Here is a 27,872-nt window from a genome sequence, read left to right on the forward strand (position 1 = left end):
GGATTTAACAAGTGACATCATTCAGGAATCATAGCTTTCACCTGGATTCACCTGGTCAGTCTTTGTCATGGAAAGAACAGGTGTTCATAATGTTTTGTTTACTCGGTGTATAAACACAACATAGGTATTTATGTAAAACAAGTGAATTTACTGTATGTCCATGGTCTTATACTTCAGCGGGAGCCGGTGGTGCGTGTGTTCAGTGCCGTGACGGGGGAGACCCTCTCAGTCTCGGGCACTGTGTTTCTCCTGAGTACGTCTGTGGCCAGGCTCATGACCCTGGTGTCCCAGCAGTGTGGGCTTCCCGTCAGCTCCTTCAGACTGAGCTCTCCCACCGGCCTGCACTCTACGACTGCAACCGGCTGCACGACTACGCTACGCCATTGACCTGGGTATGGCCTTCCTTGTGCAGGAGATCAATGGTCCTCTGGCTCAACACCTTATGGATGTAACACAGAGACAAATGGACTGTATGGAACACATTCTTGGTTCATGGCAACCAGGAGGACAACCTGCATGTGTCTCTGTCTCCCAGGGGCTACTCTACGGTTGGACACCTGGGATGGGTGGGCGGAGTTCCTCAGAGGCTGCTTCCTGGGACACAGACTGACCGTCCAACGACACCTGTCTAGGGAGAGACCTGTGATGAGGTCAGAATACACATCTACACACTGAACTGTATGATAGACTTACTATCAACAGTGATGGTACTGAACCTTTATATAGCTTACAATGATATTACTTGTACCCTGTATATAGCTACAATAAATGGTACTGACCCTGTATATATCCTACAATAATGGTACTGCCCCTGTATATAGCTTACAATAATGGTTCTGACGACCCTGTATATAGTACAATAATGGTACTGACCCATGTATATAGCTTACAATGATAGTACTGGACCCTGTATATAGCTTACAATGATGGTACTGACCTCTGTATATAGCTACAATGATAGTGCTGACCCTGTAATAGCTTACAATGATAGTACTGACCCTGTATATTAGCTTACCAATGATAGTACTGACCCTGTATATAGCTTACAATATGAGGGTACTGACCCTGTATATAGCTTACATGGATAGTCTTACCCTGGATAGAGCTTAACATGATAGTACTGACCTGTTATAAGCTTACAATGATAGTACTGACCCTGTATATGGCTTACAATGATAGTACTGACCCTGTATATAGCTATACATGATAGTCCTGATCCCTGTATATACGCTTACAATGATAGTCAATGACCCTGTATATAGCTTACAATGATAGTACTGACCCTGTATATAGCTTACAATAATGGTACTGACCCTGTATGTAGCTTATATTCTCGTGTTTTTTTCCTTCATACGTTTTTCTCATTACCCTGATATTTAATACTGCAATTGTGGGAAAGAGTTTGCAAGTAGCTTTTTACTGTACTGTTTTATAACCCACTGTATCTTGTGAACTTGAACAAAAAAAAACTTGAAACGTGTTATAAATCCATTGATTCTGTATTATTCCAGGTTCCAGCTCCGGGTGGCATCTACATCGCTGCTTCTCTGGGCCACCTGGACCTGGCCGGCTTGGCTGCTGGAGAGGGGGGTGCTTGTCATTGAACCGGTGGGGGTTCACCCTTACCGTGAGTGGTGCCACCAGACGGCCCACCCCGACGTCACCAAGTGTCCCGCTGTCGCCTCCATCGAGCGTGGCCAGCTCACCATCCTCAAACTCTTTATCGCCAGCAGCGTTCTGACCCTTGCCTGTCGGGATCCCCAGGGTCGTGACCCCCTGAGGATCGCCCTTCAGTACGGCCACAGGGAGTGTGTGAGTCACCTGGCCACAAGCTGTGCTCTGTGGTGGTCCTCCCAGGTATGGCCCTGCCCATGCGGACTAACCTCCAGATAAAGGCTGGGTGAGGCTGGGGCAGAGGAGGACAGCATCTAGGCACTGCATCAGCCCCAACAGGGCTCCGTTCAGGACCAGGTGGGCGAACACGGTCCTGGTGGACGGCTTCACCCTCCCCAAGATGTCCTCCCAAGCCCAGGAGGAGTGAGGCCAAGGCCGGTATCAGGGTGATGTCCACAGCCTCTCGACGTTTGACCCCCATCAACTGCCCATCTCATGTATCCTGCCCCGCTCCGCTCCCTGGCATCCCAGGATAAACCTCTTCAACTACCGAAGCTACACCCTGTGGCCACGAGGGATGAAAGAGAGAAGAAGAGGGGATGTGGAGGGAAGGGATGTGAGGAGGATGAGAGTGGGGATCAGAACAGCAACCAATTGAGGAGCAGAGTCCCGCCTCCCGCCCATTTCCAGAGACACCAATCTCAGACCTGTGTTTGCCTCGCCAAACTCCGCCCAGATACTCACCACCTCACTGGAGGCCTTTTCTCTCTCCACTGCGACCGCACACCCAGAGAAAACGCCATATACTGTTTGGCCTTGGCCAGGTTAGTCCAAGTTTAAATGACAGCTACGGTGAATATGAATATTTCTCTGGAGGTTTCTTATGGAAGGTGTGAATACTGTCAGAAGAAGCCTCCTATAATCAGTGGTGGTGGGGACACATGTAAAAGCTGTTTACACACTTTTTATTTTATTTTGTTCAAGCATTTACCCACCTTTTGTGGAAGATGCATTGAAAGTAGAGGGAGCGTTACTTCTTTAATCCTGAACGGCAATCAGCATTTACCAGTCAATGGTTTTACCACTACATCACTGCCTATGATATACCCTTATCCTCCCTGAATAGATTTCAGTACAAACAAATCATGAGCCAACCATCATGCTTAGAAGGTACATAGTCAAATCAACTCAAACTTTAAATTTGTCACATGCGCTGAATACAACAAGTGTAGATCTTTCTGTGAAATACTTTACTTACAAGCCCTTAACAAACAGAGCAGTTCAAGAAGAGTTAAGAGAATATTTACCCAATAAACTAAAGTAACAAATAATAAAACAGTTGAACTTGTCCGGTGGACATTTGATTAATTGTTCAGCAGTCTTATGACTTGGGGTTAGAAGCTGTTATTGGTTTACCCTAACAAGTCCTGAAACAAATCATCAGCCAACTTAGAAGGTATATAGTGTCTTATTGGTTCACCCTAACAAGTTGTTTCAGTATGGGGAGAGGATAGGATGTAAGGGCGCTTCATTAATGTATTGAGGCCATTACATATACAGTATTTCACAATGCTAGGACACAGGTTTGGTCTCCTAACCTTGTTCTGGTTGATTGACTCTCTAACAGTGCCTTCACACAGAGACCATGGTTGTAGCAGCTGAATGTAGCGCGGACTCTGGCCAGGAGGAGTGCTCAGCACATTGGGTAGACACCAGGATCCTGGTCATTAGACTGCTGAACAGCTTCTACCCCCAAGCCATACGACTGCTGAACAGCTTCTACCCCCAAGTCATTAGACTGCTGAACAGCTTCTACCCCCAAGCCATTAGACTGCTGAACAGCTTCTACCCCAAGCCATTAGACTGCTGAACAGCTTCTACCCCAAGCCATTAGACTGCTGAACAGCTTCTACCCCCAAGTCATTAGACCGCTGAACAGAGTCTACCCCCAAGTCATTAGACTGCTGAACAGCTTCTACCCCCAAGTCATTAGACTGTTGAACAGCTTCTACCCCCAAGTCATTAGACTGCTGAACAGCTTCTACCCCCAAGTCATTAGACTGCTGAACAGCTTCTACCCCCAAGTCATTAGACTGCTGAACAGCTTCTACCCCCAAGTCATTAGACTGCTGAACAGCTTCTACCCCCAAGTCATTAGACTGCTGAACAGCTTCTACCCCCAAGTCATTAGACTGCTGAACAGCTTCTACCCCCAAGTCATTAGACTGCTGAACAGCTTCTACGCCCAAGTCATTAGACTGCTGAACAGCTTCTACCCCCAAGTCATTAGACTGCTGAACAGCTTCTACCCCCAAGTCATTAGACTGCTGAACAGCTTCTACCCCCAAGCCATCAGACTGCTGAACAGCTTCTACCCCCAAGCCATAAGACTGCTGAACAGCTTCTACCCCCAAGTCATTAGACTGCTGAACAGCTTCTACCCCCAAGTCATTAGACTGATGAACGTTAATTAAATGGCCACCTGCACTATTTGCATTGACCCCATTTGTTATTGATGTATTTTTCTAATTGTTTTCCACTGACTCTCTTGAATTGGCTCGATGCACACTCACTACACTCTACCCACACATTCACTGTGACACTGACCGACTTTCACACTAGCTGCTGCTACTGTGTTTATTATCTATCCCGATTGCCTAGTCACTTTTACCCTTACCTACATGTACATACTGTATTACCTCAACTACCTCGCACCCATGCACATTGACTCGGTACTGGTACTCCTTGTATATAGCCTTGTTATTGTGTTACTATTTAGAAAATATTTTCTTACTTTTTTAACTCTCTATTGTTGGGAATGTGCTCGTAATAAAGCATCCCACAGTTGTTTTCTGCGTATGTGACCAATACGATTAGATTCTCATCTGAACAAATGAATGCTCTCGTTGTTTATAATGAGGAATTTATTTAAATAATTTGGTTTTCCTTGAAGATTTGAATGGGCTGAGAAAGCCTTTCGTGATGGATCTAGACAATCTGGTGAAAAGGGAGGGTTTGCGACTCTTCTCTTCAAGTGGGAAGGACGATGCGATATCATAAATTCCCTCTGGAGAAAAGGAGCCATGAGATGTTGTCATCGTCTCTGCAACAAAAGACCATCCAGCATGCCATCAATTTACATTTTTACTCATTTATCAGACACTCTTATCTAGAGAGACTTACAAGGAGCAATTAGGATTAAGTGCCTTGCTCAAGAGCACATTGACAGATTTTGCCTCGTGAACTCAGGGATTCTGAACCAGCAACCTATCGGTTACTGGCCCAACCTCTTAACCCACTAGGCTACCACCCAGCCCACAGTACAGTATGTCATAGGTAACAACTCAGAGGAGTACAATGTCTTTCCAAATGAATTAGTGGAATGGTAAAGGGATAATGTCTCAGTCTTGACTGAGCAGCAGCCTAAACAGCAGCAGGGCTTACCTGTAAAGTACACAGTAGGGGAAATGTTCTGAGGCTGGTACTCCAGAGACTCTTGAGGACAGAGGTTCTTACTAACTTTCTTGGAACCCTGGTTGGTGGGAAAAGGCACATTAAAACAAACTGAAATTTTTTCGATATCTTAAAGTACAGGATATCAATTGCAAAGAAGCAGTGCAATGCCATGACACAAAGAATCATATATCTCATAAAAGGTCAACAGCAGTGTTATTCATGAAAGATGTATGTGTACTAAACCTTTGTGTTAAAGGTGAGGACCTGCTCTCCAGTACTGCTGATGGTATCCCTTTCCAAATCAAACACGCCTTCTACAATGTCACTGGTGGCCACACTGGTAGTGGACTCAAAATAACATTTAGCAGTGGCTTTGGTGATCATTTGAAGAATGACCATGCAAGTAGAAGTCTTTGGATCGTTCTGGACTGAAACATCAAAGTTTATGTTTTCATACTCATCTGACCACTGTCTCAGGAAGCCCTTCACTGTCTCTTCAGCAAATATCTGGAGAAGCTGAGAGGAGAGCTCCTTGGATATGGCACATTGTTCCTTTCCCCATTTCAGCCTTGAAAGAATGGAGTCTGAAGCACTTTTGGCTGCTTCCAATGTTAAGACCTGTGGAGTGCTGTGGCTGTCCTGAAGGGCTATCACTTTATCCACCAATTCATGACTGAAAATGTGGATGGTCCAAGTGGAAATTATTTTTCTCAATTTCCTAACAGCAGATCGGAGGTCGTCAAGATGAGAAGCACCCTGTCCATCTTCCTGTGTGTTCTCAACACTTTCCACCATAATGTCCACTACCACCCCAGCAGCTTGCCTGACTTTGTCCACAAAGGTTACAGGAAGTAAGTCCTCTGTGTGAAAGAAGTCCTCAATGATTGTGTTTCTAACAATGGGAAAGTCAATCTGAGCAGGAAACTCAGTGGGGATGGGAGTCCCGGGTAAGGCAAAGTGCCATTTCGACTGCCTTAATTTTGAAGTAGGTGTTAGAGAGATGGAGGAGCGTGAAGAAGAGGTATTTCTTGTATTTTGGCTGTCAGCACTCCTACAACGGATCGTGTCAATATCCTCCAGCATGGATCCTGAGAGCTCAGTGGTTTTAGGTAGTAATTTGTGCGGAATGTCCACACAGGCAACGTTTCCTCCAGGTGTAACACTGCTCTGGTTGACCTCAAGATGGCCGAGACTTGCTCTTTGTGATGCAGGACTGCTTTGATATGTAAAGATTTGGATTGAACCAAGTGTTGTGTCTGATCTTTGAAGATCTTTTCTGAGAAACTCCGTAATCTTACTTTGCAGACTGTAGTAGATGTGACGAGCAACAGACCAGATCCTTTTCTCAAAAACCTGTCCAGTGGTGAGCAGGGAGGTTCCAGATACCATGTCAGATGATTGGGTGGTCTGGGTGAGCTCCTGCTGGTCTTTCACCATGGTTTGTATAATATCAGTAGATGTGGTGGATGTAGATACAGACTGGAGGTACTTATCTGTTGTGCCTTCCTCCACAATGTTAAATGATCTAGAGAGGACCTCACTCACTCCTTTCTCAGCTTTGGTTTGGAACTCATGACTAGAGAGTTTTTGGAGGCTCTTTGTTGAAAGACTGTGGGAAGATGCAATGCTTTTGGAGGCAGCCGTGCTGCAATCTAGACTTACTGGAGAGGTTCGCTCAGTAGAACCTTGGAGACGTTCAAACATGTCTTCACATGGTGTTGGGGACCTTGACAAGGAGATGTCCTTCAGCTGAGACAGAACACCACCTACCAACATGGTGACCTCAAGGGACATATCAGATATTTTCTTTCCTACTGTGGAGAAGCAAGGTGCATTTGATGCCTGATCCTCGCATGAGGTCAAGATTGTTGAAATGACCTGTTTGGTACTATTGTTCATTAGACCCTCGTCTGTTTCAGTCCAGAGAAGTTTTGAACTCTCGCTGACACCCATGTGTAGAGTCACTTCCTGGTTCAAACTGGGCAAGTGAGGCACACTCTTACTAGCTTGCGTCAAGTTCTGGCTTGCCAAACCAAGGTACTCCTCAGTCACAAGATGTCCAGAGTCCTCTGTGGGTGTATGGCTAGACATTCTTCTCTGCACGTCTGACCTCCGCCGGTGAATGGTGAAGCCCTTTAATGTCTTCTTAATATTTTTATATAAACTAGTGGTAGCAGACCAGATCCTGCTCTATCGCTTTTGTGCATTTTCCTGGAGGTCAGGTTCTCTCTCCTCTACTTCTGCAGGTTGCGCCAAGCTCTGCAGGTCTTCCACAAATGTGTCAATGATGCCAAAGGCAGCAGAATCCGCACAAATATCCTTTGACAAGGTTCTCTGGTTTTGAACGGAACAAGACCTAGATGCTACAGAATAAGCAGGCTGTGCACTAGTTAAGCTACTGGTGGACTTTTTAACTAGGAACTCACTCACTGCTTGAGTGGTGTCACTCTTGAATTCCTCACTTGAGAGTTTTTTCATGCAATCTAACAGACTGGTCAAAGAAGCCGTGGCCTTACTTCTGCTGTCCTCAATTTGACAGGGGAACTCATATACTATTGGTGATGAGGCCCTGGAATGGGAGATATCCCCAAGCTGAGCCAGAACGCCCTCTACAAATTGTTGTCTCTCAATAGAGAAGTCTGATCCTTTTTCTCCAACAGTGTACAGGGGGTCCTCCTTTGACATCTCAGTCTTGTACAAGACCAGAAGCTCTGAGATAACTTCTTTGGTGCAAGTTGTCAGAAGGAGCTTGCTTTCTTCTGACTCAGTTTGTGCCCAAAGAAGTTTTGAGCACTCACTTAGGCCTCTTTGTAAAGTAACTTCACCAGTGGACTCTGGCAACTGAGGCTCACTCTTACTGGGCCTATATTTCATGTCTAAGCAAGGAAGTGGAACTGTCTCCTTAAACTCAGCATTTGTGATGTTGTCATCAGATGTGACAATGCTCTTTAGGGCAAATCTCTGAAGCTTGCCAAAATAATCTTTCAAGCTGTTTTGGATGCTGTGGTAAATGTGAACAGCAGCAGACCAGGCACTCTTCTGTTGGGGACTCTCTTCAGATTCAGCCAAGGACTTCATATCTGACACGAAAGTCTTAAAAACTACTGACGCTGCTGAGCCCACTGGGCGAATTGACTCTGTCTTTAAAATGCCAGACAATGTTTGACCTGATACAGCACCTGTTAACTCAGACTGAATGACTGAACTAGGAAAGCTCAAACTACTGACTTGTTTGGCAAGAACTCCACTCACTGCTTGTATTGCTGTTGTTTGAAACTCCCGGCTGGAGAGTTTTTGGATGCTCTTAGATGTGAGCGTGCAGGAGGAACCAGATTCACCAATATTGTAGCTGCTCTCGTATTTCCTTATCAGGGCATCAAGATCCTCAATGAAGCCAACATGCGATGCCAAAAATGTGATCTTGTCCTTCAGATCTTCCAGCAAATTCTGTTCGTTCTCTTCAACAAAAGCTACCATTGTGTCAGAGATTGTGGTCATGACTTGCCCTGTTAGACTCTTGCTCTCTTGGTCAACTTTTTCAAGTTTTGCAGCCAGCTCTCTCACCATGCTCTCAGTCACCTTGGTCTGTGAGTCTCCCTTTACCGGTGTCACTTGAGAGGTTTGGCTAGCGGAGGCACTCTTAACGACCACTGATAAGGCCGACTTGACATCTTTAATCACTTCTGCCATTACAGCAGGGGTCATCTTTGGAGAGCCTGCACTTCCAGATGGAGAATTGGACATGCATGCAAGTTTGGAGAGAGAACCCTGCAGGCTGTCCTGCACACAGGTGACGAGGGTGTCCTCTGAGACACCTAAGAGGACTTGTAGCGTCTCAGAGTTGGTTGTTTTCTTCTGCACATCAGACAGAGAGGTTAGAGTCCTTGAAAACAGAAATCATCACAGTCAAACAAATAATATGTAAGGCTGTGATGCACATTCAGTGTGTCAAATACATCTGTACCATTTAAAACAATGAGGAAAACACTGCTGTTTCTCTGAGAAAAAACCTTAGAGTGATGTCAGCCTAACTGCTTAATTTCTAAAGCCCAATCAAATGTTTTTTTGTATAAGTCATTTGTATTGAAACTGGCCTGTAGATATCTATCTATCCTTGCAATATCTATCCTCTACAAAAATCCAAATTGCTATAAACTTCAAATACTGTAACTTCTAATAACTTCAAGGACAATCATAAATACAAGGCAGTTTGAAGAAATGTTAAAGGGAAATTTCTAAATGTTTCAACTACATATTCACCATCTCCAGTACCACCCCAATATCAGCATATGTGAAAAACGGGCATTTCTATGTTTTGTAGTAAAAAAGAAAGAGGAAGATAAGTGTTTTCTATGACATCATCAACCAATTAGTAGGAAATGCCTACTCATAATTGGTTAAAATCACACGATGCACACTGATGATGTCATTACAATCTAGAGCTGAGCATTTAACCAACATTTTTGTTACACGTCGGTCAATTAGTTTTTAAACAACTAATTGACCGACGTCGGCTCAATTATTTGAATTCCATATAGTTAATTTTTTTCTTCTTCTGTGAGCTCGATGCTCAGTTTCTGTAGAGATAAATCAGATCAAGCATGAACTATGCAATGTAGTAGGGAGTTGTAGTTTCCAACAGGTCAATATTCTACATAGTTTAGCACAGAAAATATGCCAATTAAAGCCCATAATCCATTGCACGCCCACTTGCTTGTCCACTCTGTGTGGAGCAGATACGGAAACCTCATTGACTGAGACGGAGAGACGAGAGAATGCATGAGAGAGATAAAAAGCAGTTGCGTTGCGAGGATTCTCTACCTGGAAATACATGATCTAAGTGATTGACAGTCGGTGTTCAGCGGTCATAAAAGTAGGTCTTATTTACTTAGAAGAACTACTAAAATTGTGATTTTGTCAGACAGGATAAGCAGCAGCTCTATAGAGATGAGTTGATGACTTGGAATGAAATAATAAAGTCATCAAATAAATATTTTATATGAGAAAGTAAATGATGGTTGATAAGTCATAAACAGTAATGGACAGTCACTACCATCATGGGACTTTTATTCATTGTTTTATTATGTGTTGTTACAGCATTCAACACACATAATCCACAGTGCATTCAATGTCTAAAAAAAGTATTGAAATCCAAAACCGTGATTCTTTTTTAAATATTTGAATCGAAACCAAACCAACCTCAAAAAGCACTAATTTCTCAGCACTATTGGAAACAGTTACGTCCCTCTATATTTTTTTTACTACAAAGCATGGAAATGTGTAATTTTCACATATGGTGATGCTGGAGATGAATATGAAGTTGTTAAATTTCCCTTTAAGAACATACCTCATGGCCCCCTTGGGCAGGTAGCTTCCACTGCCCTTAGTCAGGTAAATCTCCTTGAACTTAAGTTGTTGTGATTCCTGCTCTTCTTCCTCTTCCTGATCCATACAGTTGGAGGAAGGGTAGGGAGTCGGGATGCGAAAGCTATTGTAAGACTTTCGACTGCATGGCCTCTTAGGTACACCAGCCTCAGTAAATCTAACGCGGGACTTGGTGTTAACCTTATCGTCTAACAGACTGGTGAGTGACGCTGTGCGAGATCTCTGTGACAATGGAGAGGAGGTAGCATCTTGGATGCCCAGTAGTTCGTAAAGACCTGGGATGATGATCTGCATCAGCTTGTCCGATAAAAACTGGACAATCCTCAGACACAAGCCGGCAAGCTGTTGTTTTGTCAGCTGTATTCCAGAAACAGAAGAAGTGTTTTAAAATGTTGCATAGTGCGTCTTTCAAGAGCTTATGAACAAGGTTAAACATTAGGCAGAGTTTTCATGGTAATCTAATTAAATTGTCAGTAACATGATCTTACCGGGTCAAACATGCCCTCACGAATCCCCCTCCATTGCCTGAAAACAATATTGTTATAAATGTTGTCATATCAGGATGCGTGGCAGAATTGTTTTTATTTAATTATTTGCCTGATCGTGAAGTTATACTTGCTTTGTGTCAGTTGTTTTGGCAAAATTGCAATGTGACAACTTTTCTAGCAATTTTTTTTTCTTTTTTCGATTGATCAGTTTCTAATTTGATCCTATTTCCTTGAAGGTGTGATAGTACCAAAGAAAACAGAACATACTTCTCAGTTAGGTTTTGAAGGAAGTCCAAAAGTGTCAGATGTTCCACATTGTTGAGCTTCCCCTCTTCTGTGGTTTCCATCACTGAGGTTGCTCTGCTCCTGGTAGAATTGCTCTGCTCCTGGTAGAAATGTAATTATATTGCAAATAATCAAACTTAATATACAACAAATATCATACTGAAATTATTATTAACTGTTAAAGAGTGGAGGAGCATTGGCAACGTTGGGCCAATTAAACAACTGAAACACAACAGAGATGGTTGTGGTACGTCAACATTGCCAATGATAGCATCACTATAACATTTTATTGGATTAATGTTGTAATTTGAAATGACAAGGTCAATTTACCATCTCATTGACAGCTTCAGAGGTCAGGTGGTCATCCATCACACAGACAGGCAGGTCTAGAGACTGGGACAAGGCTCTATGGTCATAACCAGGAGAGAATGGAAACAACATCAGAGCAGTCCCAATGGCAGAATCTAACCACTGTCTTCATGTCAAAGACTCACTTAGTAGTCAATACATGGCCACAAATAATGAGCGGTTCAAATAGATTGGCTGGGGACTTGACCCTACAAATGACTCCATGAATGACGCCTGACCTGCCCCATAACAAGTTCTTTCTTATTAGTCTCTCTCTCTTAATCTCCACACAAATATTTAACTGGACAGAGTGTAAGTGGCCTTACCTGACTCTCTCAGTGTCAGAAACATCATAGTCTTGTTGTTCTATGTCCTCCAGGGACATCTCAGCTACAGCAGACGGGGCAAAGCCCGGGATGATCTCTCAAACTGAAAATAATGACTGTTTATGTGAACTGAACCATTTACAGTGGCTTGCGAAAGTATTCACCCCCCTTGGCATTTTCCCTATTTTGTTGCCTTATAACCTGGAATTAAAATAGATTTTTGCACTGTCAACTGTGGGACCTTAGGTATGTGCCTTTCCAAATCATGTCCAATCAATTGAATTTACCACAGGTGGACTCCAATCATGTTGTAGAAATACCTCAAGGATGATCAAAGGAAACAGGATGCACCGGTGCTCAATTTCGAGTCTCATAGCAAAGGGTTTGAATACTTATGTAAATAAGGTATTTCTGTTTTTTTCCGTTTTAAATTGCAAAAATGTCTAAAAAACAGTTTTTGCTTTGTCATTATAGGATATTGTGTGTAGATTGATGAGGAAAATGTTGTATGTAATCCATTTTAGAATAAGGCTGTAACGTAAAAAATGAAATGTGTAAAAAAGTCAAGGGGTCTGAATACTTTCCAAATGCACTGAAGAAGTCTATAAGATATATCTTATTACAGTTTAGGCCTACCTTGTTATTTTCTTCCATCTGGCAATATCATATTAATTGATTAAATCTATTTAGTTTGTTTTGTTGCTAGTATTTTTATTAATCGTTTGAAAATACAAGTATTATCTACTTTCTGAAGGACAGCCAAGTTGATAGGCAACATAGAACCTACAGACAATTATGACATCATTGGAACACATGCACGTGTCACAAACACCTTTAGCCCAAACAAGCAGTGTAGCAGTGCTGCCCAAGCTGGGGGCGATACACTTTTATTAGGCTTTTATTCAGATTCACAAACAATGCTCTACTTGAAGTCAATGAGTAAACATGTAGCAACATGGCTGAGCTTTAACGTGTAAGTAGAAGTTGACACTAACCATATGTATAATCCTAAAAAAATTGTTTTATTTTATTTTACCTTTATTTAACCAGGTAGGCAAGTTGAGAACAAGTTCTCATTTACAATTGCGACCTGGCCAAGATAAAGCAAAGCAGTTCGACAGATAAAACGACACAGAGTTACACATGGAGTAAAAACAAACATACAGTCAATAATGCAGTATAAACAAGTCTATATACAATGTGAGCAAATGAGGTGAGAAGGGAAGTAAAGGCAAAAAAGGCCATGATGGCAAAGTAAATACAATATAGCAAGTAAAATACTGGAATGGTAGTTTTGCAATGGAAGAATGTGCAAAGTAGAAATAAAAATAATGGGGTGCAAAGGAGCAAAAATAAATAAATAAATTAAAATTAAATACAGTTGGGAAAGAGGTAGTTGTTTGGGCTAAATTATAGGTGGGCTATGTACAGGTGCAGTAATCTGTGAGCTGCTCTGACAGTTGGTGCTTAAAGCTAGTGAGGGAGATAAGTGTTTCCAGTTTCAGAGATTTTTGTAGTTCGTTCCAGTCATTGGCAGCAGAGAACTGGAAGGAGAGGCGGCCAAAGAAAGAATTGGTTTTGGGGGTGACTAGAGAGATATACCTGCTGGAGCGTGTGCTACAGGTGGGAGATGCTATGGTGACCAGCGAGCTGAGATAAGGGGGGACTTTACCTAGCAGGGTCTTGTAGATGACATGGAGCCAGTGGGTTTGGCGACGAGTATGAAGCGAGGGCCAGCCAACGAGAGCGTACAGGTCACAATGGTGGGTAGTATATGGGGCTTTGGTGATAAAACGGATTGCACTGTGATAGACTGAATGCTTGCCCTAAATACCAGTCTAGAACCCAGGTATGTCTCCTGCTATTTATAGTATCTTTCAAGTACATCTTATTACAGTTTAGGCCTATCTTATTATTTTCTTCCATCTAGCAATATCATTTTATGGGCAAATACACACACGTGTTGTAGGCCAATGAACTCCATAGTTTTAATCAGAGTTTATAATAAGGAAGGGGAATTCTGTAACAGTTTATGACATCAAAGGTATGGCAGCTATGGAGAATCATTTTCAAAACAATGTCCAAAACGGGAAATCATTGGATGTGATTCATTCGATTCTATGCAATTTCATCTTTGAGGACTGACATGGAAGCAACCATTACACAACCCTGAACTCAATAACCCCACCCCAGTTTCAGAAGAGATATCAAACCATATCTTGTCATTCTGTATTACATCCATCAGCCTGGACAGTGATGGATGGCTATATGGAGCATCCTTGTCCATCATGTTCAGTGTGTTAGTGCTCTCACCACAGCGAGGCAGCAGAGTACCAGTTGAGGTAGGTGCAGGCAGAGCGTAGTAATTAAAGGCAGTGGTAGCCTATCCATCCCCATATCAACACCTGCAGCATCTCATGACACGCGCTCACACTCCCCCATTTACCACAACTTCCAAACTAACTGGACCTAAAACAATGTGTAACTTCGTGGCCATTCCAAGTCAGGATCACACCTAATAACAAATAGCTAAAGAGGATAAACCACAAATCAATTCATGTTTTGTAGGGGGGAGTTGACGATTATGTGGTGGTTGTTTCACTATCGATGATGAAATTGCATTAAATCAAGAGTCAGACCCAATGATTTACTGTTCGTAAGGACAGAGTGCCACTAGTAATATTGAACATTAAGTCGAAATGTAGCTAGGGGAGTTCAAGATCCAAGATCACATTTTCTTTCTATGGATTAGCCCATCTGTCAAGTGTTGGTTGTCCAGTAAAAAACTCAAACTTCGAATTAAGATTATCAATCAGATTCTGTGATCAATGTGAATCTGTGAACAGTCTTGTGAATCTTTACTAGAGTCCCCATTAGCTAACGCTATAACGTTAGCTAATCTTCCTGTGGTCCAACACCAATTGATAAGACATTACAAACAATTACAAATGAAGACTTTACAAACATTTAACAAGTAGACAATACAGACAATTAAAATACCTGACATTCAACATTCAGTTGATGCTTTGTAGGTGATGCAATAGCTGTAAACTATAGAGCTCGTGGCCAAGGTGAGTTAAGCGGCTAGAGTGGTTTCCTGTATGCCCATGCTGCACATAGCCCACCCCAATGCACTAGTTAGCCTAGTAAACAAGCCTATACACCGCGGGTAAATTGCCACTATTCACTGTTACAGTGGTCAGAGATCACAGCCAGAAGCCTACCACTACCAACGGTCTACAACTGTTCAGTATTGTTGTCTAATTTATGGACATCGTCTATGTGACTTTTTTTTAAATGATCAAGTAGCCCCAACACAGCTTCAGAAGATGTAGGTACATTTGACCAATATTCATGTATCCATTTTTCAGTTAGCATGGTCATGTTTCCTTTCACGTGAGAAATATTAACCAAAGCATCATTTTCCCTTGCTTATCTCCTTCAAAATACTGCAAGCTACAGAGCTATATAAATAATGACTGTATTGGCATGATTCCATACCTTATTATTGACTTCAATTGGAGGTGCAATTCACTCCTTTTGACGAGTAGGTTTGGTCCTCATTTCCAGAGCAAATGTGCAACAGTTCTACACACACATATTTAACTGTCTGTTTTCATTACATCATCAGCTACCTTTGTTACATCACAAAGCCAGCTGGCTAAATCTGGCACATTTACAGAAATACAGTAGATTGTCCCTGTCAAATACATTTGATAAAAAATAAATGTCCAAATCAAACAGTGGTGGAAAAAGTCCTCAATCAGTCAGTTGCAAACAGTATGACTCAAGTAAATGTGAAAGTTGCCCAGTAAAATACTACTTGGGAAGTATTTGGTTTGAAATATTCTCAAGTATCAAAAGTAAAAATAATTTAAAAAATTAAGCAAAGCAGACAACACTATTGTATTGCTTTTTTTGAATGTAAGAATAGCCAGGGGCACACTCCAACACTTAGACATAATTTATAAACTAAGCATTTGTGTTTATTGAGTCTGCCAGATCAGAGGTTCTCTTGATAAGTGTGTGAATTGGACCATTTTCCTGTCATACAAAGCATTCAAAATGTACTTTTGTGTATCAGGGAAAGTGGATGGAGTCAAAAGTACATTTTTGTCCTTTATGAATGTACTGAAGTTGTCAAAAATATAAATAGTTTGAGTACAGATACCCCCAAAACGATTTAAATCATTTTTACTTAAGTACTTTGCACCACTGAAAACAAACCTTTTCTAATGTCTCTATATCACTGGCTTGCAGGGTTTTCATCATTGACCCTTCATGTAATGGTATCGAAGTTCAAGATCCATCTTGGCTTAATGTAGGTAACAAGTATTGTAGGTGTATAACTTCAACTTTTGTTAGTCAACGTTCACGTTCGTAATGATAGTTTATTACACTTGTCTGAGCAGTCAAACTGGTATGAAAAATATCCCATTCATAATAGAAAAGACAATGTTCAGAATACCTGGAGTGACAATTGATGGAAAGGGTTTACAGCATTACAAAAGTTTGATTAAAAACGGAATATTTATTCACCCACAATTTATTCTTGGCGCACTCTTTCAACTTGAAAATTAAGTTATGTTCAAGGATATTTAGATTTGTGTGGCTTAAAAATAGAGTACAAACTCAGTCTGTACATCACTTTAATATTAATAACCAATGTCAAGGCATCATGATACAGAGAAAGACATACAAATGCTAGTCTACCAACATCAAATAAATGCTGATTACAGACATATTTATGCAAAAAAACAGGGGGTAAATTAATTTAGATACAGTCACAAGCTCCAATCTGAATGGCAGCAGGGAGAATATGATGTGGACACCAAGGAACTTAATTCTCAATCCGCTCCAATACAGCCCTGTTGATGTGAATGGGGGAGTGTTCTGCCCTCCTTTTCCTGTAGTCCACGATCATCTCCTTTGTTTTGCTCATGTTGAGGGAGGGGATGTTGTTCTGGCACCACACTGCCAGGTCTCTGACCTCCTCCCTATAGGCTGTCTCATCATTGTCGGTGATCAGGCCCACCCCTGTTGTGTCGTCAGCAAACTGAATGATGGTGTTGGAGTCATGCTGGCCATGCAGGAGGGGACTATGCACGCACCCCTGAGGGGCCCCCATGTTGAGGATCAGTGTGGCAGATGTGGTGTTGCCTACCTTTACCACCTGGGGGAGGCCGTTCAGGAAGTCCAGGATCCAGTTGCAGAGGGAGGTGTTCAGTTCCAGGGTCCTTAGCTTAGTGATGAGCTTTGTGGGCACTGTGGTGTTGAATGCTGAGCTGTAGTCAATATACAGCATTCTCACATAGGTGTTCCTTTTGACCAGGTGGAAAAGGGCAGTATAGATCACGATTGATATTGCATCATCTGTGAAGCTGTTGGGGCGGTATGCAAATTGAAGTGGATATATAGGGTTTCTGGGATGATGGTGTTGATGTGAGCCTTGACCAGCCTTTCAAAGGCTATGGGGTAATAGTAATTTAGGCAGGTTACCTTCACTTTCTTGGGCACAGGGACTATGGTGGTCTGTTTGAAACATGTAGGTATTACAGAGGTTGAAAATGTCAGTGAAGACACTTGCCAGTTGGTCCGCGCATGCTCGGAGCACACGTCCTGGTAATCCATCTGACCCCTTGTGAATGTTGACCTTTTTAAAGGTTTTGCTCTCATTGGCTACGGAGAGTGTTATCACAGTTGTACCGAACAGCTGATGCTCTCATGCATGCCTCAGTGTTGCTTGCCTTGAAGCGAGCATAAAAGGCACCTAGCCCGTCTGGCAGACTTGTGTCACTGGGCAGCTTGCGGCTGGGTTTCCCTTTGTTGTCCGTAATAGTTTGCAAGCCTTGCCACATCCAACGAGCATCAGAACCGGTGTAGTAGGATTCAATCTTAGTCCTGTATTTACGCTTTGTGTTACGCTCGTCGTCGGAATGAGGAGACCAAGGTGCAGTGTGGTAAGTGTACATCTTACTTTATTAGATGAACACCAAAAAATATATATATATATAAACAAACATAATGTTCATCCCCAATCAGAGACAACGATAGACAGCTGCCTCTGATTGGGAACCATACCATACCAGTCCAAACAAAGAAATAGATCACCTGGATTGCCCACCCTAGTCACACCCTGACCTAACCAACCACTTTGCCTGTTTGATGGTTAGTCTGAGGGCATAGCAGGATTTCATATAAGTGTCTGGATTAGTGTCCCGCTCCTTGAAAGAAGCACCTCTAGCCTTTAGCGCGGTGTGGATGTTGCCTGTAATCTATGGCTTCTGTCGGGGATATGTACATACGGTCACTGTGGGCACGACGTTGTCAATCCACTTATTGATGTAGCCTGTGACTGAGGTGGTATACTCCTCAATGCATGTGGATGAATCGCAGAACATATTACAGTCTGTGCTAGCAAAACAGTCAACATATGACAACAAATGAATGCAATCTCATTTAATGAGGAAAATTATCTTGGGTTGGAGAAGCTTCTAGTGATGGCTCTATACATTCTGGTGAAAAGGGAGGGTTTGCGACTCTTCTCTTCAGGTGGGAAGGAATATGCGATGTCATTTCCCTCTGGAGCAAAGGAGCCATGAGAATTTGTCCTTGACTCTGCAAAGAAAGACCATCCAGTATGTCATGGGTAACAATTCAGAGCAGAGTGCAATGTCTTTCCAAATGAATTAGTTGAACGCTAAAGTAATAATATCTTAGTCTTGAATGAGCAGCAGCAGGGCTTACCTGTAAAGTACACAGTAGGGGAAGTGTTCTGAGGCTGGTACTCCATAGACTTTTGAGGACAGTGGTCCTTTCTAACTTTCTTGGAACCCTGTTTGGTGGGAAAATGCACATTAAAACAAACTGTTATATATCTTAAAGTACAGTATATCAACTGGAAAAAGGCAATACAATGCTAAAATACTGAATTATATAAACAAATAATATCTCATACATTCAAAAGCAGTGTTATTCATGAAAAATCTGTACTTGTACTATACCTTTATGTTAAAGCATATCTTGCTGAACATGGTTTTCTTGCTTTTCTTGGACTTGAAGATGGGGATCTGCTCTCCAGTACTGCTGGTGCTATCCCTTACCAAATCCAACATCCCTTCCACAATGTCACTGGTGGCCATGCTGGTACCGGACTCAAAAGAACATTTGGCATTGGCTTTGGTGATCATTTGATGACTTGAGCCAACTGATAAGGCATCCATCATTTTGTTGACCATGACCTTCGTGAGCCGATTCATTGTGTCACTATCCTCTGGCTTGCTCTGATTGAGCTGGATAGGAAAGACCATGCAAGTAGAGGTGCTTGGTTCATTCTGGACTGAAACATCAATGTTTATATTTTCATACTCATCTAACCACTGTCTCAGGAAGCCCTTCACTGTCTCTTCAGCAAATATCTGGAGAAGCTGAGAGGAGAGCTTCCTGGATATGGCAAATTGTTCCTTTCCCCATTTCAGCCTTGAAAGAATGGAGTCTGAAGCACTTCTGGCTGCTGCCAATGTTAAGACCTGTGGAGTGCTGTGGCTGTCCTGAAGGGCTATCACTTTATCCACAAATTCATGACTGAAAATGTGGATGGTCCCAGTGGAAATTATTTTTCTCAATTTCCTAACAGCAGATCGGAGGTTGTCAGGATGAGAAGCACCCTGTCCATCTTCCTGTGTGTTCTCAACACTTTCCACCATTTTGTCCACTACCACCCCAGCAGCTTGCCTGACTTTGTCCACAAAGGATGGGGGAAGTAAGTTCTCTGTGTGAAACAAGTCCTGAATGATCATGTTTCTTACAATGGGAAAGTCACTCTGAGCAGATAATTCAGTGGGGATGGGAGTACCGGGCAAGGTGAAGTCCCATTCTGACTGCTTTGATTTTGAAGTAGGTGTTAAAGAGATGGAGGAGCGTGAAGAAGAGGTATTTCTTGTATTTGGGCTGTCAGCACTCCTACAACGGATCGTGTCAATATCCTCCAGCATGGATCCTGAGAGCTCAGTGGTTTTAGGTAGTAATTTGTGCGGAATGTCCACACAGGCATCGTTTCCACCAGGTGTAACACTGCTCTGGTTGACCTCAAGATGGCCGAGACTTGCTCTTTGTGATGCAGGACTGCTTTGATATGTAAAGATTTGGATTGAACCAAGTGTTGTGTCTGATCTTTGAAGATCTTTTCTGAGAAACTCCGTAATCTTACTCTGCAGACTGTAGTAGATGTTACGAGCAACAGACCAGATTATTTTCTCAGAAACCTGTCCAGTGGTGAGCAGGGAGGTTCCAGATACCATGTCAGATGATTGGGTGGTCTGGGTGAGCTCCTGCAGATCTTTCACTATGGTTTGTATAATATCAGTAGATGTGGTGGATGTAGATAAAGACTGGAGGTACTTATCTGTTGTACCTTCCTCCACAATGTTAAATGATCTAGAGAGGACCTCACTGACTCCTTTCTCAGCTTTGGTTTGGAACTCATGACTAGAAAGTTTTTGGAGGCTCTTTGTTGAAAGACTGTGGGAAGATGCAATGCCTTTGGAGGCAGCCGTGCTGCAATCTAGACTTACTGGAGAGGTTCGCTCAGTAGAACCTTGGAGACGTTCAAACATGTCTTCACATGGTGTTGGGGACCTTGACAAGGAGATGTCCTTCAGCTGAGACAGAACACCACCTACCAACATGTTGACCTCAAGGGACATATCAGATATTTTCTTTCCTACTGTGGAGAAGCAAGGTGCATTTGATGTCTGATCCTCGCATGAGGTCAAGATTGTTGAAATGACCTCTTTGGTACTATTGGTCAGTAGAGCGTCGTCTGTTTCAGTCCAGAGAAGTTTTGAACTCTCGCTGACACCCCTGTGTAGAGTCACTTCCTGGTTCAAACTGGGCAAGTGAGGCACACTCTTACTAGCTTGCGTCAAGTTCTGGCTTGCCAAACCAAGGTACTCCTCAGTCACAAGATGTCCAGAGTCCTCTGTGGGTGTATGGCTAGACATTCTTCTTTGTACGTCTGACCTCCGCCGGTGAATGGTGAAGCCCTTTAATGTCTTCTTAATATTGTTATATAAACTAGTGGTAGCAGACCAGATCCTGCTCTTTCGCTTTTGTGCATTTTCCTGGAGGTCAGGTTCTCTCTCCTCTACTTCTGCAGGTTGTGCCAAGCTCTGCAGGTCTTCCACAAATGTTTCAATGATGCCAAAGGCAGCAGAATCCGCACAAATATCCTTTGACCATGTGTACTGGTTTTGAATGGAACAAGACCTGGATGCTACAGAATAAGCAGGCTGTGCACTAGTTAAGCTACTGGTGGACTTTTTAACTAGGAACTCACTCACTGCTTGAGTGGCATTTCTCTTAAATTCCTCACTTGAGAGTTTTCTAATACAATCTAACAGACTGGTCAAAGAAGCTGTGGCCTTACTTCTGCTGCCCTCATTTTGACAGGAGAACTGACATACTATTGGTGATGAGGCCCTGGAATGGGAGATATCCCCAAGCTGAGCCAGAACACCCTCTACAAATTTCTCTCTCTCAATAGAGAAGCCTGATCCTTTTTCTCCAACAGTGTACAGGGGGTCGTCCTTTGACATCTCAGTGTTGTACAAGACCAGAAGCTCTGAGATGACTTCTTTGGTGCAAGTTGTCAGAAGGAGCTTGCTTTCTTCTGACTCTGTTTGTGCCCAAAGAAGTTTTGAGCACTCACTTAGGCCTCTTTGTAAAGTAACTGCACCAGTGGACTCTGGCAACTGAGGCTCACTCTTACTGGGCCTATCTTTCATGTTTAAGCAAGGAAGTGGAACTGTCTCCTTAAACTCAGCATTTGTGATGTTATCATCAGATGTGACAATGCTCTTTAAGGCAAATCGCTGAAGCTTGCCGAAATAATCGTTCAAGTTGTTTTGGATGCTTTGGTAAATGTGAACAGCAGCAGACCAGGCACTCTTCTGTTGGGGACTCTCTTCAGATTCAGCCAAGGACTTCATATCTGACACGAAAGTCTTAACAACTACTGACGCTGCTGAGAGCACTGGGTGAATTGACTCTGTCTTTACAATGCCAGACAATGTTTGACCTGATACAGCACCTGTTAACTCAGACTGAATGACTGAACGAGGAAAGCTCAAACTACTGACTTTTTTGGCAAGAACTCCACTCACTGCTTGTATTGCTGATGTTTGAAACTCCCGGCTGGAGAGTTTTTGGATGCTCTTAGATGTGAGCGTGCAGGAGGAACCAGATTCACCAATATTGTAGCTGCTCTCGTATTTCCTTATCAGGGCATCAAGATCGTCAATGAAGCCAACATGCGATGCCAAAAACGTGATCTTGTCCTTCAGATCTTCCAGCAAATTCTGTTCGTTCTCGTCAACAAAAGCCACCATTGTGTCAGAGATCGTGGTCATGACTTGCCCTGTTAGACTCTTGCTCTCTTGGTCAACTTTTTCAAGTTTAGCAGCCATCTCTCTCACCATGCTCTCAGTCACCTTGGTCTGTGAGTCTCCCCTTACCGGTGTCACTAGAGAGGTTTGGCTTGCGGAGGCACTCTTAACGACCACTGATAAGGCCGACTTGACATCTTTAGCCAACTCTGCCATTACAGCAGGGGTTAGCATCATAGAGCCTGCACTTCCAGATGGAGAATTGGACATGCATGCAAGTTTGGAGAGAGAACCTTGCAGGCTGTCCTGCACACAGGTGACGAGGGTGTCCTCTGAGATACCTAAGAGGACTTGTAGCGTCTCAGAGTTGGTTGTTTTTTTCTGCACATCAGACAGAGAGGTTAGAATCCTTGGGGAAAAAAACAACAGAAATCATCACAGTCAAACAAATAATATGTAAGGCTGTGATGCACATTCAGTGTGTCAAATACATCTGCACCATTGAAAACAATGAGGAAAACACTGCTGTTTCTCTGAGAAAAAACCTTAGTGTGATGTCAGCCTAACTGCTTAATTTCTAAAGCCCAATAAAATGTTTTTTTGTATAAGTCATTTGTATTGAAACTGGCCTGTAGATATCTATCTATCCTGGCAATATCTATCCTCTACAAAAATCCAAATTGCTATAAACTTCAAATACTGTAACTTCTAATAACTTCAAGGACAATCATAAATACAAGGCAGTTTGAAGAAATGTTAAAGGGAAATTTCTAAATGTTTCAACTTCATATTCATCATCTCCAGCACCACCCCAACATCAGCATATGTGAAAAACCAACATTTTTGTTATTTCTTGTTTTTTAAACAACTAATTGACCGACGTCGGCTCAATTATTTGAATTCCATATAGTTAATTTTTTTCATCTTCTGTGAGCTCGATGCTCAGTTTCTGTAGAGATAAATCAGATCAAGCACGAACTATGCAATGTAGTAGGGAGTTGTAGTTTCCAACAGGTCAATATTCTACATAGTTTGGCACAGAAAATATGGCAATTAATTTCCATAATCCATTGCACGCCCACTTGCTTGTCCACTCTGTGTGGAGCAGATACGGAAACCTCATTGACTGAGACGGAGAGACGAGAGAATGCATGAGAGAGATAAAAAGCAGTTGCGTTGCGAGGATTCTCTACCTGGAAATACATGATCTAAAAGTAGGTCATAAAAGTAGGTCTTATTTAATTTGAAGAACTACTAAAATAGTGATTTTGTCAGACAGGATAAGCAGCAGCTCTATAGAGATGAGTTGATGACTTGGAATGAAATAATAAAGTCATCAAATAAATATTTTATATGAGAAAGTAAATGATGGTTGATAAGTCATAAACAGTAATGGACAGTCACTACCATCATGGGACTTTTATTCATTGTTTTATTATGTGTTGTTACAGCATTCAACACACATAATCCATAGTGCATTCAATGTCTAAAAAAAGTATTGAAATCCAAAACCGTGATTCTTTTTTAAATATTTGAATCGAAACCAAACCAACCTCAAAAAGCACTAATTTCTCAGCACTATTGGAAACAGTTACGTCCCTCTATATTTTTTTTACTACAAAGCATGGAAATGTGTAATTTTCACATATGGTGATGCTGGAGATGAATATGAAGTTGTTAAATTTCCCTTTAAGAACATACCTCATGGCCCCATTGGGCAGGTAGCTTCCACTGCCCTTAGTCAGGTAAATCTCCTTGAACTTAAGTTGTGATTCCTGCTCTTCTTCCTCTTCCTGCTCCATACAGTTGGAGGAAGGGTAGGGAGTCGGGATGCGAAAGCTATTGTAAGACTTTCGACTGCCTGGCCTCTTAGGTACACCAGCCTCAGTAAATCTCACGCGGGACTTGGTGTTAGTCTTATCGTCTAACAGACTGGTGAGTGACGCTGTGAGAGATCTCTGTGACAATGGAGAGGAGGCAGCATCTTGGATGCCCAGTAGTTCGTAAAGACCTGGGATGATGATCTGCATCAGCTTGTCCGATAAAAACTGGACAATCCTCAGACACAAGCCGGCAAGCTGTTGTTTTGTCAGCTGTATTCCAGAAACAGAAGAAGTGTTTTAAAATGTTGCATAGTGCGTCTTTCAAAAGCTTATGAACAAGGTTAAACATTAGGCAGAGTTTTCATGGTAATCTAATTAAATTGTCAGTAACATGATCTTACCGGGTCAAACATGCCCTCACGAATCCCCCTCCATTGCCTGAAAACAATATTGTTATAAATGTTGTCATATCAGGATGCGTGGCAGAATTGTTTTTATTTAATTATTTGCCTGATCGTGAAGTTATACTTGCTTTGTGTCAGTTGTTTTGGCAAAATTGCAATGTGACAACTTTTCTAGCACTGAACATTTTTTTCCGATTGATCAGTTTCTAATTTGATCCTATTTCCTTGAAGGTGTGATAGTACCAAAGAAAACAGAACATACTTCTCAGTTAGGTTTTGAAGGAAGTCCATAAGTGTCAGATGTTCCACATTGTTGAGCTTCCCCTCTTCTGTGGTTTCCATCACTGAGGTTGCTCTGCTCCTGGTAGAATTGCTCTGCTCCTGGTAGAAATGTAATTATATTGCAAATAATCAAACTTAATATACAACAAATATCATACTGAAATAATTATTAACTGTTAAAGAGTGGAGGAGCATTGGCAACGTTGGGCCAATTAAACAACTGCAACACAACAGAGATGGTTGTGCTACGTCAACATTGCCAATGATAGCATCACTATAACATTTTATTGGATTAATGTTGTAATATGAAATGACAAGGTCAACTTACCATCTCATTGACAGCTTCAGAGGTCAGGTGGTCATCCATCACACAGACAGGCAGGTCTAGAGACTGGGACAAGGCTCTATGGTCATAACCAGGAGAGAATGGAAACAACATCAGAGCAGTCCCAATGGCAGAATCTAACCACTGTCTTCATGTCAAAGACTCACTCACTCATTTGCTTTGTCAAACCTACCCCTTAGAATGACTTCGATATTAACACTGAATATATTTTGTTATTAAGAGATCTCTCAATAATCATTCTCACAATAGCATATTGGTAGTAGTCAGTGACATATTAAAGCTAAGCAGGGCTGGGTGTAGTTAAAACCGTGGATGGGGTTCGATCCCGGGCTGAGGTGCTGCCTATTGTTTTTTTCTGAAAGTGTATATAATGTTGAAAATCTGACATGGTTTCAAAGGTACAAATTCAACCTATTTTATAACAAGGTTTGGCTATGCTGAATTTAGTTTACAATGATGACATCATCCTGTGGTTGAAATTTCACCCTCAAAACAACAGTTAGGCCTATACCCCATTATATCCACTACGCCCCCCCCCCCCCCCCCCCCCCCACACACACACACTTTATATTTTACCAATATATATGCAGCCCACCAGCCCTAAACCATGAACATGTTTTTATGCTAGAAAATGTGGATTAAGAGAAGAAAATGATCATTTTCGCTAGTTTCATCTAAATGGAAGGGCAACATGACATTGACAAACTTTGACATATCTGCTGTCACCGGGATTTAAAAACCCAGGCTTTCCTAAAATGTTTACCTCAGTCAGTCTAGAAGCCAGGTGTGTCTGCAAAACACATGCACTCCTCCATAAGGTTCATGGGTTCCCTATTGTTTTATCCCAGTACAAGAGGGGCAACTGGATTCAGGATTAAACACAAGCAGTCTTTAAGGTATATCTTTTACAGTTTAGGCCTACCTTATTATTTTCTTCCATCTGGCAATATCATTTTAAGGAATGAAATCTGTTTTGTTGCTAGTATTATTATTAACTGTAGGAAAATACAGCTGTAGAGTACAAGAATCAGCTACTTTCTGAAGGGCAGCCAAGCTCATAAGCAATTTAGAACCTACAGACAATTATGACAATATTGGAACGCATGAATGTGTCACAAACGCCTTGTGGTCACATGTTATTTTAGGGCGTGGCTCCGCATTCGTGACCGGTTCTCTTATTTATTCCCCGGTATCCGTTAGTGTTGGAATTTGCGATTAATACTTATTTATTTCCCGGTATCCGTTAGTGCTGGAATTTGCGATTAATACTTTTCTCATGCCGAAACCGGATTAAATACATACCGGTAGTCAAAAATTATGATATTCGCAATGTCATTAAGCAACAACAAAAAAAGCATAAATAGCTTCTACAATTTCGAAACATGATTTTGTTATCAGTTCAGTACCATTCGTTTGATTTTGTGGACCCACGACTAGCCTTTATCCATGTTAGCTAGTTGCTAGCGATGCTAGTCAGCATAGGCTGCTACGTGATAAACAGTTCGCGTTAGCGAATTAGCTACTACCTAGCTAGCCAGCCTAACAAGCTGTCACATCCAGTGGAAACCGATGCAACCCTGCTGCCAAATAAGGGCTAGCTCGATGACCCGTGGTAACAGTGAGGTCCCCATGAGTTTCAAGGCTTTAATAAGTGCTGTCGTGCAGAAAAAGCGAATAAAATACTGGTTGATGAGCTAGCTAAGTTAGCTAGCAAGACGGATATGACCGTTAACAGCGTGCATGCACAAATGCATGACGACACATTGTATCTCAGTGAAGCAGGCATGCAGAACGAGATCGCCCCACCAAGCCAGATAGTAGAGGGGTACAACAACGCCGGGACACAGAGGCATAGCTCATACAATATTTTGTTCCAGTCAATGACAATACATGTTGAAAAATAAATACCTGTGTCAAATATATGGCATCGCATGCTAGTGCAAAGATAACTTGCATGATTTTTCTTTTTAAATCCGGTGACCACTAGATGGCCTCGTATACCCACATTTAGATCAACTGTACTTGATTTTTCATCAGTACTGTGAATGACAAGCCCACTGAATCTAGTTTAATAATCTTTATACTCAGCAGGTAGAGGCCTAGGTACTTCAAATCAGTGCTTAATTTGAACCGGATCATGCCAGAACAGGATCCGGCACCGTTCCGTTCTGGACTGTTTTGTTCCGGAACCTATTTGGCCGAATCCGGTACCTCTCGTGCCATGAAAAATCATTTTCACTTTTTGCTATGTAACAATTATAATAAAAGCGATCAAAGTTCATTCGAGTTGCCTCTTCGTCAATTATCCTACCCCCTCATCTCTCCAGAGTTGCACTTCATCATTTGTTTCCTTATAGAATCATAGCTGCGTGAAGGGTTCTGGAGGAATTTTCTAAAGTTACGGAATTACTGCTGTCTGTTCGGAAATAAATTAAATCATTCAGAATAGCCTAATACGTCGTGAGAAGCCCTATAATTTAGCTACAGAGGACCAATGGTCCCTTTTTTTAAATAGCCTAGCTGCGGATTGTAGCCCAATAACAAAGAATAGCCTACAGTCGGGAACGCGAGGCAAATCTGTCAGTGAAAAAACAGCACGCAGACAAAACAGCCCTTTTGCAATATTTCAAATACAATCGAGGGAAAACACAGGTTGAAAAGCAATGACTCTTGCTGAAAAGATAAGACTATGCTGTAGACTACCAAAATATTTGATCAACTCCCAAACAT

At 42.1% G+C, this 27,872-nt stretch overlaps 2 protein-coding genes and 1 pseudogene across 7 annotated transcripts; 1 reads left to right on the top strand and 2 right to left on the bottom strand.

Moving 5' to 3' along the window:
• Positions 1-420: 420 nt before the first annotated feature.
• Positions 421-3,423, top strand: LOC116361831 (protein ANKUB1-like; annotated as a pseudogene).
• Positions 3,424-4,485: 1,062 nt separating this feature from the next.
• Positions 4,486-15,201, bottom strand: LOC116361832 (uncharacterized). Of its 5 annotated transcripts, XM_031816125.1 has the most exons (8): positions 14,903-15,200; positions 11,903-12,005; positions 11,559-11,634; positions 11,211-11,329; positions 10,944-10,980; positions 10,731-10,812; positions 5,059-5,146; positions 4,486-4,717 (listed from the first exon to the last, which is right to left on the bottom strand). In XM_031816125.1, exons 2-7 carry the CDS (start codon positions 11,959-11,961, stop codon positions 5,130-5,132), a joined length of 390 nt encoding a protein of 129 aa, XP_031671985.1. In that variant the 5' UTR covers positions 11,962-12,005; positions 14,903-15,200; the 3' UTR covers positions 4,486-4,717; positions 5,059-5,129. The 5 variants fall into 5 exon arrangements, with proteins under 5 accessions (XP_031671985.1, XP_031671981.1, XP_031671984.1 ...); XM_031816124.1 differs by lacking the exons at positions 4,486-4,717; positions 5,059-5,146 and having other exon boundaries at positions 9,749-10,812; positions 11,559-11,621; positions 14,903-15,201; XM_031816122.1 differs by lacking the exons at positions 4,486-4,717; positions 5,059-5,146 and having other exon boundaries at positions 9,749-10,812; positions 14,903-15,201.
• An 8,290-nt stretch (positions 15,202-23,491) lies between these two features.
• Positions 23,492-26,467, bottom strand: LOC116361833 (uncharacterized). 2 transcript variants are annotated; one of them, XM_031816127.1, is made up of 5 exons: positions 26,065-26,467; positions 25,125-25,200; positions 24,777-24,895; positions 24,512-24,548; positions 23,492-24,380 (listed from the first exon to the last, which is right to left on the bottom strand). In XM_031816127.1, the coding sequence occupies exons 2-5, from the start codon at positions 25,161-25,163 to the stop codon at positions 23,889-23,891; spliced, it is 687 nt and encodes a 228-aa protein (XP_031671987.1). In that variant the 5' UTR covers positions 25,164-25,200; positions 26,065-26,467; the 3' UTR covers positions 23,492-23,888. The 2 variants fall into 2 exon arrangements, with proteins under 2 accessions (XP_031671987.1, XP_031671986.1); XM_031816126.1 differs by lacking the exon at positions 26,065-26,467 and having other exon boundaries at positions 25,125-25,351.
• Positions 26,468-27,872: the final 1,405 nt, after the last annotated feature.

The sequence above is a fragment of the Oncorhynchus kisutch genome, unplaced genomic scaffold (genome assembly GCF_002021735.2).
Source record: "Oncorhynchus kisutch isolate 150728-3 unplaced genomic scaffold, Okis_V2 scaffold748, whole genome shotgun sequence".
Classification (NCBI taxonomy): Eukaryota; Metazoa; Chordata; class Actinopteri; order Salmoniformes; family Salmonidae; genus Oncorhynchus; species Oncorhynchus kisutch.

Excerpts from the sequence above, each read along its gene's own strand:
- LOC116361833 (XM_031816126.1), bottom strand. The coding sequence starts at position 25,235 with ATGTTGTTTCCATTCTCTCCTGGTTATGACCATAGAGCCTTGTCCCAG. Across the intron at positions 24,896-25,124 it reads CTGAAGCTGTCAATGAGATG|GAGCAGAGCAATTCTACCAG; the intron begins GTAAGTTGACCT and ends CATTTCTACCAG. Across the intron at positions 24,549-24,776 it reads CTTCAAAACCTAACTGAGAA|GCAATGGAGGGGGATTCGTG; the intron begins GTATGTTCTGTT and ends TATTGTTTTCAG.
- LOC116361832 (XM_031816121.1), bottom strand. The coding sequence starts at position 7,161 with ATGTCTAGCCATACACCCACAGAGGACTCTGGACATCTTGTGACTGAG. Across the intron at positions 5,147-5,313 it reads TCCTCACCTTTAACACAAAG|GGTTCCAAGAAAGTTAGTAA; the intron begins GTTTAGTACACA and ends CCCACCAACCAG. Across the intron at positions 4,718-5,058 it reads CCCTACTGTGTACTTTACAG|AGACGATGACAACATCTCAT; the intron begins GTAAGCCCTGCT and ends CTTTTGTTGCAG.